This window comes from Salmo trutta, chromosome 9 (genome assembly GCF_901001165.1).
Source record: "Salmo trutta chromosome 9, fSalTru1.1, whole genome shotgun sequence".
Classification (NCBI taxonomy): domain Eukaryota; kingdom Metazoa; phylum Chordata; class Actinopteri; order Salmoniformes; family Salmonidae; genus Salmo; species Salmo trutta.
The window spans coordinates 35,591,391-35,606,474 of NC_042965.1; the positions used below are offsets into that span (position 1 = coordinate 35,591,391).

A 15,084-nucleotide genomic window follows, 5' to 3' on the forward strand; every position below is an offset into this window, starting at 1 on the left:
GGTACCTCCTGCCTGCATACAGGCTATGTCTGAAATGCCATCCTATTTGCTTATATACTGTACTTGGCTCTGACCAAAAGTAGTCCATTTTATAGGGAATAGGGTGGCATTTGCGACAACCAACGGCTCATCTCATGGACACTGACCTTGGACATGAAGTGTGTCCAGCCGCAGGCTGCGTTGTCGATGGTGTCCAGCTGCTCCAGCAGGGTGGAGGTGTTGGACAGGGTGTAGTTGCCATCCAGCAGCCCACGCAGCAGGTCACTGTCCGTCCCGTTCAGCAGCTCCGGGTGACCACGCAGGTTAGAGGTGAACTAAGAAGAGGAGGACATTAGAAGTTGTGTATGTGTTTATGTTACAGTATGTGTATATATGGGCTTATCAGGCAAGATAAGGACTGTATAAATGTACTGTGTGGGGGACAATAAATATTTTGTATTATGTGTATGCGTTATCTTATTAAGTTATTACTGTGTGTTACCTGCTGCAGCCAGGCCAGCTGGTGGTGCAGCTTGCCCTCCTCCAGGTAGGTCCTGAGCTGGGCAGAGATGTTGAGCCACACCCTGGCGTAGTGAGTCACGTTCCCCACAAACGCAAATGTCTCATTTGCCTACACAGACAGCAAGCAATAGCACATGTCACCATCAACACAGAAGCTATGCCAGTCCTAGCTCTGGTCCAAGGTGTTACGTGTGGCTTGCTGGCACTACAGTCATGGCCAAAACTTTTGAGAATGACACAAATATTAATTTCCACAAAGTTTGCTGCTTCAGTGTCTTTAGATATTTTTGTCAGATGTTACTATGGAATACTGGAGTATAATTAGAAGCATTTCATAAGTGTCAAAGGCTTTTACTGACAATTACATGAAGTTGATGCAAAGAGTCAATATTTGCAGTGTTGACCTTTCTTTTTCAAGACCTCTGCAATCCACCCTGGAATGCTGTCAATTAACTTCTGGGCCACATCCTGACTGATGGCAGCCCATTCTTGCATAATCAATGCTTGGAATTTGTCAGAATTTGTAGGTTTTTGTTTGTCCACCCGCCTCTTGAGGATTGACCACAAGTTCTCAATGGGATTAAGATCTGGGGAGTTTCCTAACTATGGACCCAAAATATCGAAGTTTTGTTCCCCGTGCCACTTAGTTATCACTTTTGCCTTATGGCAAGGTACTCCATCATGCTGGAAAAGGCATTGTTCATCACCTAACTGTTCCTGGATGGTTGGGAGAAGTTGCTCTCGAAGGATGTGTTGGTACCATTCTTTATTCATGGCTGTGTTCTTAGGCAAAATGATGAGTGAGCCCACTCCCTTGGCTGAGAAGCAACCCCACACATGAATGGTCTCAGGATGCTTTACTGTTGGCATGACACGGGACTGATGGTAGCGCTCACCTTGTCTCCTCCGGACAAGCTTTTTTCCGAATGCCCCAACAATCGGAAAGGGGATTTATCAGAGAAAATGACTTTACCCCAGTCCTCAGCAGTCCAATCCCTGTACCTTTTGCAGAATATCAGTCTGTCCCTGATGTTTTTCCTGGAGAGAAGTGGCTTCTTTGCTGCCCTTCTTGACACCAGGCCATCCTCCAAAAGTATTCGCCTCACTGTGCGTGCAGATGCACTCACACCTGCCTGCTGCCATTCCTGAGCAAGCTCTGTACTGGTGGTGCCCCGATCCCGCAGCTGAATCAACTGTAGGGGACGGTCCTGGCGCTTGTTGGACTTTCTTGGGCGCCCTGAAGCCTTCTTCACAACAATTGAACCACTCTCCTTGAAGTTCTTGATGATCGAATAAATGGTTGATTTAGGTGCAATCTTACTGGCAGCAATATCCTTGCCTGTGAAGCCCTTTTTGTGCAACGCAATGATGACGGCATGTGTTTCCTTGCAGGTAACCATAGTTGACAGAGGAAGAACAATGATTCCAAGCACCACCCTCCTTTGAAGCTTCCAGTCTGTTTTTCGAACTCAATCAGCATGACAGAGTGATCTCCAGCCCTGTCCTCGTCAACACTCACACCTGTGTTAACGAGAGAATTACTGACATGATGTCAGCTGGTCCTTTTGTGGCAGGGCTGAAATGCAGTGGAAATGTTTTTTGGGATTCAGTTCATTTGCATGGCAAAGAGGGGCTTTGCAATTAATTGCAATTGATCTGATCACTCTTCATAACATTCTGGAGTATATGCAAATTGCCATCATACAAACTGAGGCAGCAGACTTTGTGAAAATTTATATTTGTGTCATTCTCAAAACGTTTGGCCACGACTGTAGGTCTTCTCAGTTAACACCCTGGACCAGAGCTATCCCAGTCCCATCACTGTATCCAGTTACTCTATCCACATCCTTTCAACCGTTGTTCCTTTTCTGTTGAGTCCTTTCTGTGGCCACTCTCTCCACTCTCTGCCTCTCTCCCTCCCTCTCTAGTTTTAATCATTTCTCAGACTCCATCCTCCAGTTCACTTGCTAAGATAAGAAATCAACTGTCTGCCAATAACAAGCCTGTGGTAACTAGTGGGATGTACAGAGAAACAGAATCAATGGCCATTTGTGTATATGTTGTGGTATAGTGAGACCTCCGGGGACTGAGGAGGAGCATGATTAATCTTGCAGCTCATTGACTTCCTACACATCGTGCTCTAAACCAATATACAGAACATGCAGTTGAATGGTTAATGTGTTTAGGCTGGGAAACAAATGACCATGGGGTTCCTAATGAATTCACAACATGTTCTCAATACGCTGAGAGTCTAAAAGTGTCTGATAAATGACTTTGGGGTACCCACTAAAGACCACGTTCCCTTTTCTTCTTAATATGAGTCTCAATCCCAGGAGGTTGGTGGCACCTAAATTAGGGAGGACGGGCTTGTGGTAATGGCTGGAGCGGAATTAGTGGATTGGTATCAAATACACCAAACACATGATTTCCATCTTGCATACATATGCATTTCATAGTCATTTTCATATATTCTTTATTAAATTAAAATAGACAATATATAGCTGTATAACCTGCTAATGTTTAACCCAGCAATGCAAAAATGGCATCTGAACAACTCTATCGCAGAGGACACAGCATAGAAGGCACCAGTCAATGTATATACATACATACAGTATCAGTCAAAAGTTTGGATACACCTACTAATTTTTACTCATTTTATTTTTACTATTTTCTATATTGTGGAATAATAGTGAAGACATCAAAACTATGAAATAACACATGTGGAAACATGTAGTAAACAAAAAAGTATTACAAGTAGCCACCCTTTGCATTGATGACAGCTTTGCACACTCTTGGCAAAAGTGGCTACGTTGAAAAAAATCTCAAATATTACATATATTCTGATTTGTTTAACACTTTTTTGGTTATTACATGATTCCATGTGTGTTATTTCATAGTTCTGATATCTTCACTATTATTCTACAATGTAGGAAATAGTAAAAATAAAGTAAAACCCTTGAATGTGTAGGTGTGTCCAAACTTTTGACTGGTACTGTACATATATGCATTATAATGATACAGATGACAGAGACTGAAAGAACATGATCATGTACTTGCCTTCTGAATGACTTTGTCCACCTGTGAGCCAACGGGACTGTAGAGGATCTTGGGATTTGTAGTCATCAGATGCACTAGTAAACCCAGATTGCGCTGCTCTTTACTGGTGAAACCCAGAGAGCTCATATTCCCCTGCTTCAAAGCCTCAGGCTCAATGATCCTGGGGATAGACAGAAGACAGAAATCAACAACTTTAGCCTTTACAGCATAGGTATAGAGCACAGGGTTTCCCTACCCTGGTGCCAGCCCAGCTCTAACACACCTTATCAATTCCAAACATTACGTTCTTGTTTAGTTGAACTGGGGTGTTCTTATACGGCTGGAACAAAAGCCTGCATACCCTGTAGATCTCTAGCCTGGTCCCGGATCTGTTTGTGCTCCAGCCATTCCATTGCTGTCATGACAGTAAGTGACAGGGGATTGGCATGATAGAACAAACAGACTGGCACTCAGGTTGGTTGATCTCCAGTCAAAGAACAACAGCACAGGAATGATCCCATTACGAAGACACACACCTATCGTTCCCACACAGAATAGGCTGCAGCCCTGCCCACAGCTGTACAAAAGCAGAAAACTGTGAATGAGGATTCTCTTTCCCTTTCTCTTTCTCTCGTCCTCCACCCTCCTCCTCTCCTCCCTCCTCCCCAGGGGTCTCAGTGGTGTTGGGCCCCCAGGTAGTGGCGTTGCGGGCCCAGGAGGTGGTGGTGTTGGCGGGGGCCCCAGGGGACGTATGACCCCCAGCACAGGCCCCCTTAGGGAGCAGGCGAGCCAGGCCTGACAGCAGGTCTACGTCCCTGACGAGTCTCTCCACGTCAGCCAGGTCTTTCAGCAGAGCACCCAGGTGGGACCGGGACAGAGGAGCCGAGGAGTTGACCTTCTCCAGACGCAGCTGGTGTGGAGAGAAAGAAAGGGAGAGTGAGAGAGAGGGAGAGGGAGTGAGAAAGAAGACAAGAATCAAAGGAAGAGAGGAGAATGAGAGCGGTAGAGTACATAGATATACTAAGGAGTCATGGACTGTCTGCCATTCCACACTCCACAGTGTTAACAGTATCTATTTGTGTTTGATGAGTGAAAAGCACTTCACCATCAGGGCCGGATTACTGAACGGCCATGCAGAGCAGGTGCCACGGGGCCCCCGACCTTCTCTCAGCCTCATGGCAAAATGTGTAGCATCGCATGAGATGAGCTGTAAAGCAGCAAATTTGTATTTCTTCCCCATGGCAAAAAGGGTAAAATTACAGGAAATTAGCTTTGAAACCACACCTCTTCTTTTAGCCTAATGACAAAACATATTTATTTTACTAGGTAAGTAAGTTAAGAACAAATTCTTATTTTCAATGACAGCAGGTTAACTGCCTTGGTCAGGGGCAGAACGACAGATTTGTACCTTATCAGCTCAGGGATTTGAACTTGCAACCTTTCAGTTACTAGCCCAACGCTCTAACCACTAGGCTACCCTGCCACCCCAAAATGTGTAAAAAATATGTAGAATAGCGTTATAATACTGCACATTTTTCTCTCTGCACCATGGCAAAATGTGTCAGAGGTCCCTGGAGGTCCCCAGAAGGGCACGGAAGTCGGTGCCAAATGCGGTAGTCCGGCCCTGCTCACCATGGGGATTCCCAGTTCAAAGCAGCCTTTGAGTATGCACCCTATTCTCTATTCAGTGGACTTCTTTTGACCAGGAACCACAGGGCACAGGTCAAAAGTAGGGCACTGTATAGGGAATATGGGTGCTATTTGGGACAAAGCCATTGTCTCTCAGTACTGTACCTTGCCAATGAGGCTGTGTGTCTATCTGGTCTCTCAGTACTGTACCTTGCCAATGAGGCTGTGTGTCTATCTGGTCTCTCAGTACTGTACCTTGTCAATGAGGCTGTGTGTCTATCTGGTCTCTCAGTACTGTACCTTGTCAATGAAGCTGTGTGTCTATCTGGTCTCTCAGTACTGTACCTTGTCAATGAGGCTGTGTGTCTATCTGGTCTCTCAGTACTGTACCTTGTCAATGAGGCTGTGTGTCTATCTGGTCTCTCAGTACTGTACCTTGTCAATGAAGCTGTGTGTCTATCTGGTCTCTCAGTACTGCACCTTGTCAATGAAGCTGTGTGTCTATCTGGTCTCTCAGTACTGTACCTTGTCAATGAGGCTGTGTGTCTATCTGGTCTCACTACTGTACCTTGTCAATGAGGCTCTGTGTGTCTATCTGGTCTCTCAGCTCCTGGCTCATCTCTCCAAAGCGCTCAGTCCTTTGTCCCTCCCCGCCACCACACACTGTGCTGCGATAGGCCTGGAGCAGGGACTGCTGCTTCTCAGGAACCAATAGGATCTTGCTCAGCTCACCAGTCCCATCCTCCCCACAAGTAAGCATTTCCAACATGGCACCAGTCAGGAGAACACCCTTCGGGGAGATTTATTTTTAAACAATCAACAGCATATACATTTAATCATCATCATCATCATCATCATCATCAACCTCATCATCTTCTTCATCCTCATCATCATCATCATATAGTATCAATTATTTCAATGGTATTCCTTTACAATAAAGTGATTCAATAGAAAAAAAGACAGGAGGAAGGAGGAAAGAAAAGGAAGATGATTCAGATATGGGAGAATATATCAGGTAGTGTACCTCCATCTCCTTCAGTCCCTGGGGATCGTATCTCTGGCCTGCCCCTCCTCCTGCTAGGCCTAATGCCTGAGACATGAGTTTGAGAAGGCCCTGCCGATGGGCTGCTTTGGTTGGGTCTCGTAAAGCTTTGTGGATCAGTCCTCCGTCCAGACGATGCATGGCTCCCAGAAGCTTCTCCTGAGGGGAGGATAGTACGGGGATTAGTGCATCACTAATACACCCACCCAGATCAATTCAATTCAATGTAATATTTCCAATTAGCAGCCTACCTCCAGTTGAAGGTTCTTCTCTGCAGGGGTTTGTGAGGTCTCTTTTGCCCCTCCAGAAGCATGACTACTCCCCCCTCCAGCTCTGGGGTACAGGCCAAATATCATGTTGAAGACCTACAGTTCAGCAGGGGGAGAGAGGACTCATACATTCAGAGAACAGGATGCACACACACACACACACACACAGGTCTTTGCCAAATCTGAAATTTTGACGATCAGGTGTTCTAGTTTAGATGTAAAAAATGTGTTATCTAAATTGAAATATAACCAAGAGGAAAGATTCAGATTTGGCAGTCTATACTGACATTGTTTGTTACTTAATTGTTCATCAGTCATGTGACAACATTGGAATTTAAACGCTGCAACAACAAAAAAACGTCATTACTCTATAATAAAACACTCCCCAGGGGGTTGATGGGGACTGGGGAGGTACAGTGTGTGTGTGTGTGTGTGTGTGTGTGTGTGTGTGTGTGTGTGTGTGTGTGTGTGTGTGTGTGTGTGTGTGTGTGTGTGTGTGTGTGTGTGTGTGTGTGTGTGTGCGTGCGTGCGTGCGTGTGTGTGTGTGTGAATCTGTGTGTGTGAATCTGTGTGTATCTGCTTGTGTGCGTGCATACGTGTGACAGGAGCACAGACCTCTTTGATGTTGACAGGAGTGGAGAGCAGAAGGCTGGCGATGTTATTGGGGAGAGACAGATTCCTGACCAGAAACTGACGGAACACAGACTGGTTCTTCAACATACTGGCCACAGTGAACCCTGCAGGGGTAGAATCATTCAGCACAACCACAGAGAATATACTGAACTGCTTCTCCAGTAGAGATGACACAGCACTCTATCAAAAACAGTGTATAACTCATTCAGTAACTTGCAGCTGCTGGGTACAAAAATAAACTCATTAAATAAAGACAAGATACCCACACACTGATGAAAGTTCCCGTTGTTTTAATGTGCAACGTTTCACCCAGAAGTTCTTCATAAGACTTCAACAGGTGCTAGACTGAATCCCCCCATAGCATCAAGCTTCAAAACAAACTGGACACATGCCACAAGGACTGGTCGGACAAAGCCTGAACAGGTTGGATTGATTGAGATTGAGAAAAACGGTCGGAGAACCTATTCAAGTAAGTAAATATATTTTTAAAATGTTAAAAACAATGTATTAGCTAGCTAGCTAGGTCACGTTGTAGGCTAACTCAACTGAGCGGCTAGCTAGCTAGCTAACCTTACACACTGTTTAGCCAAGTGAAATAAATATCATCAGGTAGATCATTTCCTATTAGCTATCTATCTTGATGTAATCATTGTAAATTAAAAAGACAGTCTCCAAATGCATTTGTAACAGCCATGGAAGAGGTGGATGCCAGTAAAGGGAGAAGGTAGGCTACTGAACAGGGCAGGTCATTTGATGGGAGGACAATATCAAATTATTTTGCAGTTCCAGTACCTTGAAGGGAAAACTTTGAGGACAGAGAGATAATAGCAACATAATATTCAGTCCTGCATAATTTAAATATAATGAAGCCTGTTTCTTTGATGTGTTCTGTCCTCAAATATGGAAAGCTTTGAAAGCCTGTTTGCAGATAAAGAGAGAGGTGCCAATGAATGTCCTAAGACTGAGACTAAGAGTATATATATATATATATATATATATATATATATATATATATATATATATATATATATATATCCTATATGCCATGGATTATACTGTATGTGTACCTATATTATTAACAAATGTTGTATACAAAATTACAGTTAAACGTCACATACAATGTATAAACCTTTTCCAACTGGAGCTGGTCACCCCTGCTAGAGGTCTGGTGGGTGTGCAGGGTTCTGTTTCAGCCCAGTAATAACACACCTGATAATCACGTGTGCTATTGCTGGGCTGGAATAGAAGTCTGCTCACTGAGTAGATCAGGGATCAGTGGAGCAAGGTTGACCACTGCTGGTATGATGAGCCTGTCCTGCACACTACCATTCCCTTAGACAAACTGGCCTTGTCCCATTCCTCATAATATTTGACTGTAAATGCCTTAATAAAAATGTTGGGGTTAATATAATTTGTTTTAGATGATTTTTCAAACAAGCACTGTATCGGCCAACACCTATACCATTAGTCTCCCTTCCTCCTCAAGTCACCAGCCTCCACTGACGTTGAACCATCATATGTTGTATTGAAAAGAATTCACCTTCGCATCTATTAAGGTTCAAAATGTTATGGCTCTGCTAAACTGGGTCTGACACAAACTGACACACATACCTTGGCTGGTGTTGAAGCCGTTGTCCAGCGGGGAGGGCCCTGTGGACGTGCTGAGTCTCTCCAGGTGTTGTTGCAGGGACTCCAGCTCCTGGCCCAGTCCTGGCCTGTCTGCTGTGAACAGGTGGTTCTGTAACACCACATCACTGATCCGCTCCAACAACTGGGTCACACTGGGGGAGGGGGGAGAAGGGGGAGAGAAAGGGGCAGTAGGGGGGAGAGAGAGAGTCGAGCGAGTGAAAGGAAGGGACAAAACGAGAGAGGGAAAAGACAGGTGGGAGGGACAAAAGAGAGAGCGAGGATAGTGCATTGAGAGAGGTGTAGGGTATAGTTCAAAGACACAATGACAGCCCTCTCCCATTAGGAAGAGCCCACACATCAACAGAGAGATTCATTGATTATATGCATACAATTACAGATTATGACCATCGTCCACTCCTGCCATTACTGTAAGTATTGTAGACATTAAAACTGTTAGTCCATTAGTGGTATGTGACATTAAACTAAATAAAGGATGTCTGTCTTAAAGAGGAGAGAGAGAGAGAGAGAGAGAGAGAGAGAGAGAGAGAGAAAGATTGAATTGACAGACAGACAGACAGACAGACAGACAGACAGACAGACAGACAGACAGACAGACAGACAGACAGACAGACAGACAGACAGACAGACAGACAGACAGACAGACAGACAGACAGACAGACAGACAGACAGACAGACAGAACAGACAGACAGACAGAGTGTGAGAGAGAGAGAGAGAGAGAGGGAGAGGAAGAACAGCTAGGACTGACTGACTATGTGACTCACGTGGAGTTCTTGTACTGCAGGAAGCCAAACTCGTCCCTCTGGCCATCGGGACACAGAGACTGCATGATGGGGATGATGCCTGCTGAGGTGAGGGGTGCTGCGCTGTAGAAGGCTGGACAGACAGGACGGACACCAGGGAGGGACAGGAAAAGGGACAGAGGGTAGGTAGGGAGAACAGAGGTAGAGAGAGATAGAGAGGGATGACATAGATAGAGAGGGAGGGAGGTGAGAGATAGCGAGGCAAGAGAGAGATATATGGGACAAAGGGATAGTATTCACAGGAAAATCCCGGAAGAGAGGAGAGGGAAGAGAGGAGAGGGAAGAGCATTGAAGGATTGGTAGGGAAGAGGTTCGTTGGAGGGTTTGAATATAGTCCAAAGACCAAAAAGGAGAAAAGAGAGAGGAGGTTAGAGAGAAAGCGAAACCCAGATCCCCAATAACACACAGTCAGAAGCAGAGAGAAGAGGTACCCAGATGTCAGGGCTGAGACATACAGTGCTGTCATCTTTATGTCTGCTCTGGTTTGTCATCCACTCATAAACGGTGACTGCTGCTGGACACGCTTTCATCAAGCCTGGAATAAGAACTAGGTCCATGCTAATAGTGTACAATGGAATGGCCCATGTTTCCATGACTACCGTAAAGAGTTTTTCTCACTCTTTTGTGTTTCAGCCGCAGTAGATCCATCCACCCACTGGGCGAGGTGCCTGGCAACAACAACACTCTCCATTCTACTTAATTATCCATCCATCCCTCACTCCCTCATATTACATGAATTCATCCCTTTGGATAGAACAAGAATCCTAGCTTAACAAATAGGCCTCTTTGAGAATGTCGGAGAGGTATAAAAATGAGTTACTCCCTGTGATTATAAAAATCGATCCATTTCACCAACGTTGCTTTATCCTAAGACTAAATCGCTGCCACTTACTCTGGTGCTATTACTGTCTTATTGAATAACCTATAACAGTTAAAAACACCCACTGCTGAGCCAATTCCAGAGAAAGTGAGCACTTCTCATAAATGGTCTAGGATGATGTTGCCCCTAGAGACACTGATCTAAGGTCAGTTTTTGGGGTTTCCCACCTCTGATGTTTATGGTTAGGTTTGGAGAGAGTAAAGCGATCCTAGATCTGTGCCTAAAGGCAACTTGTATTTAGAGCTGCTGAGGAATATCTACAGTGACTGACTCTCTAGTGACGGTAGTCTGTTTAAGAGAACAGTACCTGCATCCTAAATGGCACCATATTCTCTACAATCACCATAGGAGAACCCTTTGAAGAACCCTTGTTGGTTCCAAGTAGAACGCGTTTGGTTCCAAGTAGAACCGTTTTGGGTTGCTGTAGAACTCTTTCCACAGAGGGTTTTACATGGAACCCAAAATGGTTCTACCAGTAACCAAAAAGGGTTCTCCTGGAGACAGCCGAATAACTATTTTGGAACCCTTTTTTCTATGAGTGTATATATTGCACTATTTTTTACCAGGGCCCATAGTCATCCCAGTTCAAACCTGACATCTTGTCCATTTAGGATAGTCATCCCAGTTCAAACCTGACATCTGGTCCCACTCCACACACTGAGCTCAAGATAAAGTGACATGAGATCATCGAAGGTCCAATCAATGGTTAAGTAGATCAGTCAACTAGCAGAAAAGATCAGGGTACCTGTCTGTCAGAGCTAGCCTGGGTACCTGTCAGTCAGAGCTAGCCTGGGTACCTGTCAGTCAGAGCTAGCCTGGGTACCAGTCTGTCAGAGCTAGCCTGGGTGCCAGTCTGTCAGAGCTAGCCTGGGTACCTGTCAGTCAGAGCTAGCCTGGGTACCTGTCAGTCAGAGCTAGCCTGGGGACCAGTCTGTCACAGCTAGCCTGGGTACCAGTCTGTCAGAGCTAGCCTGGGGACCAGTCAGTCAGAGCTAGCCTGGGTACCTGTCAGTCAGAGCTAGCCTGGGGACCAGTCTGTCAGAGCTAGCCTGGGTGCCAGTCTGTCAGAGCTAGCCTGGGTACCTGTCAGTCAGAGCTAGCCTGGGTACCTGTCAGTCAGAGCTAGCCTGGGGACCAGTCTGTCACAGCTAGCCTGGGTACCAGTCTGTCAGAGCTAGCCTGGGGAACAGTCTGTCAGAGCTAGCCTGGGGACCAGTCTGTCAGAGCTAGCCTGAGGACCAGTCTGTTAGAGCTAGCCTGGGTACCAGTCTGTCACAGCTAGCCTGGGTACCACTCTGTCAGAGCTAGCCTGGGTGTCAGTCAGTCAGAGCTAGCCTGGGTACCAGTCTGTTAGAGCTAGCATGGGGACCAGTCTGTCACAGCTAGCCTGGGTACCACTCTGTCAGAGCAAGCCTGGGTGTCAGTCTGTCAGAGCTAGCCTGGGGACCAGTCTGTTAGAGCTAGCCTGGGTGTCAGTCTGTCAGAGATAGCCTGGGTACCAGTCTGTTAGAGCTAGCCTGGGTACAAGTCTGTTAGAGCTAGCCTGGGTGTCAGTCAGTTAGAGCTAGCCTGGGTGTCAGTCAGTTAGAGCTAGCCTTGGTACCAGTCTGTCAGAGCTAGCCTGGGTGTCAGTCTGTCAGAGCTAGCCTGGGTACCAGTCTGTCAGAGCTAGCCTGGGTGTCAGTCTGTCAGAGCTAGCCTGGGGACCAGTCTGTTAGAGCTAGCCTGGGTGTCAGTCTGTCAGAGCTAGCCTGGGTGTCAGTCTGTCAGAGCTAGCCTGGGTGTCAGTCTGTCAGAGCTAGCCTGGGGACCAGTCTGTTAGAGCTAGCCTGGGTGTCAGTCTGTCAGAGCTAGCCTGGGTGTCAGTCTGTTAGAGCTAGCCTGGGTGTCAGTCTGTCAGAGCTAGCCTGGGTACCAGTCTGTTAGAGCTAGCCTGGGTGTCAGTCTGTCAGAGCTCGCCTGGGTACCAGTCTGTTAGAGCTAGCCTGGGTGTCAGTCAGTTAGAGCTAGCCTGGGTGTCAGTCAGTTAGAGCTAGCCTGGGTACCAGTCTGTCTGTGCCATCATGCCACTCCTTAGACATGATAGGAAACAGATCTGGGCCCAGGCTGAATAGGAGCTAGCTCCAGCCAGATGTATGTTATAGCTATGTTATGTATACAGTATTTACAGTAGCATTTATTGTTACCAGTAACTGGTTATCACAGAAACACAGACACGTAGAAACATAGACAAACACACACAGAGACAACGTTCACCTTCAAAATTCTCACAAATCCCTTTAAAGGAATATTTTCACACAGACAGCCCAGTGACTTTGTTTGTCACTGTGACCGTGTGAGAGCAGTCACAGATCACATTTCGTATTTGCTCCCTGCACATGTGAGCCGGTGCATGTGCATCCCTTGTGTGTTGTGTATATGTGGTGGGGTGCCAGTGTGTGCCTTACAGCGCTAACCTGGGCACAAAGCTTTTTAGCATTAGTCAGATGTGTGAAATAGGATCTGTTGGCTAGAGACGACATTGTAGACAGATCCCTTCCCAGTCACTGAGCCTATGTCACAAATGACAACCTTTTCCCTTTTGTAATGCACTGCCCTGGTCAAAAGCAGTGCCCTATAAATGGAATAGGGTGCCATTGTATACGCCTGAGACTCAGCACGGTGCTGACAACACAGAGACACGGACATCAGGAGGGGAGGCGCACACATACACACACACACACACACACATAGCGCCGAGGCACACACATACACACACACATGTCCCACATCCCAGACAGGATTATAACAGGAGACCAAAGTCAGAGTCAAGGTAATCATAACTTAGAGAAAATCATGAAGCCACAATGATAAAGACTTTGACACTTACAGACTGATTCAGCATGCAGTGAACATGCATCATGAAGAGAAGAGAGAGAAGGGAGAGAAGGGAGAGAAGGGAGAGAGAGAGAGAGAGGAGAGAGAGAGAGAGAGTAGAGAGAGAGAAGAGAGAGAGAGGAGAGAGAGAGAACAGAGAGAGAGAAGAGAGAGAGAAGGGAGAGAGAGAGAAAGGGAGAGAGATAGAAGAGAGAGAGAAGGGAGAGAGAGAAGTGAGAGAGAGAAAAAGCAGAGGGTCATAGAGTAAAAGAGAAGAAAAAAACATGTAAATAAAACAGGTGTGGATGTCTGTGGACAATGACAGTACATGACTAAACATGACAGTCACTAAACAGTAGTATGAATGACAACACTAGACACCAGTGTTTTATGCAACCAGACTTTCATTCAATGGCAGATTAGTAAAGCTCCATTTGTGCCTTGTACAACTGAACAGAAATACTGTAGATGGAAATTCTATACAGCGTTACGTTATCATCTTTCACAACAACACACAGCCTGCGTCCCAAATGGCACCCTATAGCCTTTACAGAGGACTACTAAAAGTAGTGTACTGTGTAGGAAATAGGGTGCCATTTGAGAAGCAAACATTCTATATTAAGACCAAGATGCATCCTCTACATCTGCAGGCTACAGCAGCGTTCCCTTCCTTCTAGAACTGCACAGTGGGACTGTCACTGAAAGTCTGGTTAGATTGATGTGTTCAAACTGGTGGTGGTGGACTCCCCTTCAATAGTGAGCAGTAGCAACGGAGGATTCCCACACAACCACAACACTGTGCCTAACTAACTAGCCACCACCGTCACTCCTCACCCCCCTGGCTCCCGTTCTCCTCTCATCTTTTTCTGCATTAGCCTGGTCCCAGATCTGTTCTCTCTTTCTGTAGCCTGGTCCTAGATCTGTTCTCTCTTTCTGTAGCCTGGTCCCAGATCTGTTCTCTCTTTCTGTAGCCTGGTCCTAGATCTGTTCTCTCTTTCTGTAGCCTGGTCCCAGATCTGTTCTCTCTTTCTGTAGCCTGGTCCCAGATCTGTTCTCTCTTTCTGTAGCCTGGTCCTAGATCTGTTCTCTCTTCTGTAGCCTGGTCCCAGATCTGTTCTCTCTTTCTGTAGCCTGGTCCTAGATCTGTTCTCTCTTTCTGTAGCCTGGTCCTAGATCTGTTCTCTCTTTCTGTAGCCTGGTCCCAGATCTGTTCTCTCTTTCTGTAGCCTGGTCCTAGATCTGTTCTCTCTTTCTGTAGCCTGGTCCCAGATCTGTTGTCTCTTTCTGTAGCCTGGTCCTAGATCTGTTCTCTCTTTCTGTAGCCTGGTCCCAGATCTGTTCTCTCTTTCTGTAGCCTGGTCCTAGATCTGTTCTCTCTTTCTGTAGCCTGGTCCCAGATCTGTTCTCTCTTTCTGTAGCCTGGTCCTAGATCTGTTCTCTCTTTCTGTAGCCTGGTCCCAGATCTGTTCTCTCTTTCTGTAGCCTGGTCCCAGATCTGTTCTCTCTTTCTGTAGCCTGGTCCTAGATCTGTTCTCTCTTTCTGTAGCCTGGTCCCAGATCTGTTCTCTCTTTCTGTAGCCTGGTCCTAGATCTGTTCTCTCTTTCTGTAGCCTGGTCCTAGATCTGTTCTCTCTTTCTGTAGCCTGGTCCCAGATCTGTTCTCTCTTTCTGTAGCCTGGTCCTAGATCTGTTCTCTCTTTCTGTAGCCTGGTCCCAGATCTGTTGTCTCTTTCTGTAGCCTGGTCCTAGATCTGTTCTCTCTTTCTGTAGCCTGGTCCAGATCTGTT

At 46.1% G+C, this 15,084-nt stretch overlaps 1 protein-coding gene across 5 annotated transcripts in view; it reads right to left on the reverse strand.

The window, feature by feature from the left end:
• Positions 1–15,084, reverse strand: part of LOC115200469 (ATP-binding cassette sub-family A member 2) — a 147,978-nt gene that overhangs the window by 62,855 nt on the left and 70,039 nt on the right. For all 5 annotated transcript variants that reach the window (XR_003879523.1, XM_029763568.1, XM_029763569.1 and 2 more), the window contains 10 exons: positions 9,523–9,634; positions 8,722–8,891; positions 7,093–7,214; positions 6,460–6,573; positions 6,191–6,367; positions 5,735–5,956; positions 4,074–4,447; positions 3,559–3,718; positions 482–610; positions 147–314 (listed from right to left, as the gene is read on the reverse strand). Coding sequence is in view for 4 of the 5 variants with exons in the window: in XM_029763568.1 (XP_029619428.1) it covers positions 147–314; positions 482–610; positions 3,559–3,718; positions 4,074–4,447; positions 5,735–5,956; positions 6,191–6,367; positions 6,460–6,573; positions 7,093–7,214; positions 8,722–8,891; positions 9,523–9,634 (1,748 nt within the window). In the remaining variant the exon portion in view is untranslated. The remainder of the gene's footprint in view (positions 1–146; positions 315–481; positions 611–3,558; positions 3,719–4,073; positions 4,448–5,734; positions 5,957–6,190; positions 6,368–6,459; positions 6,574–7,092; positions 7,215–8,721; positions 8,892–9,522; positions 9,635–15,084) is intronic.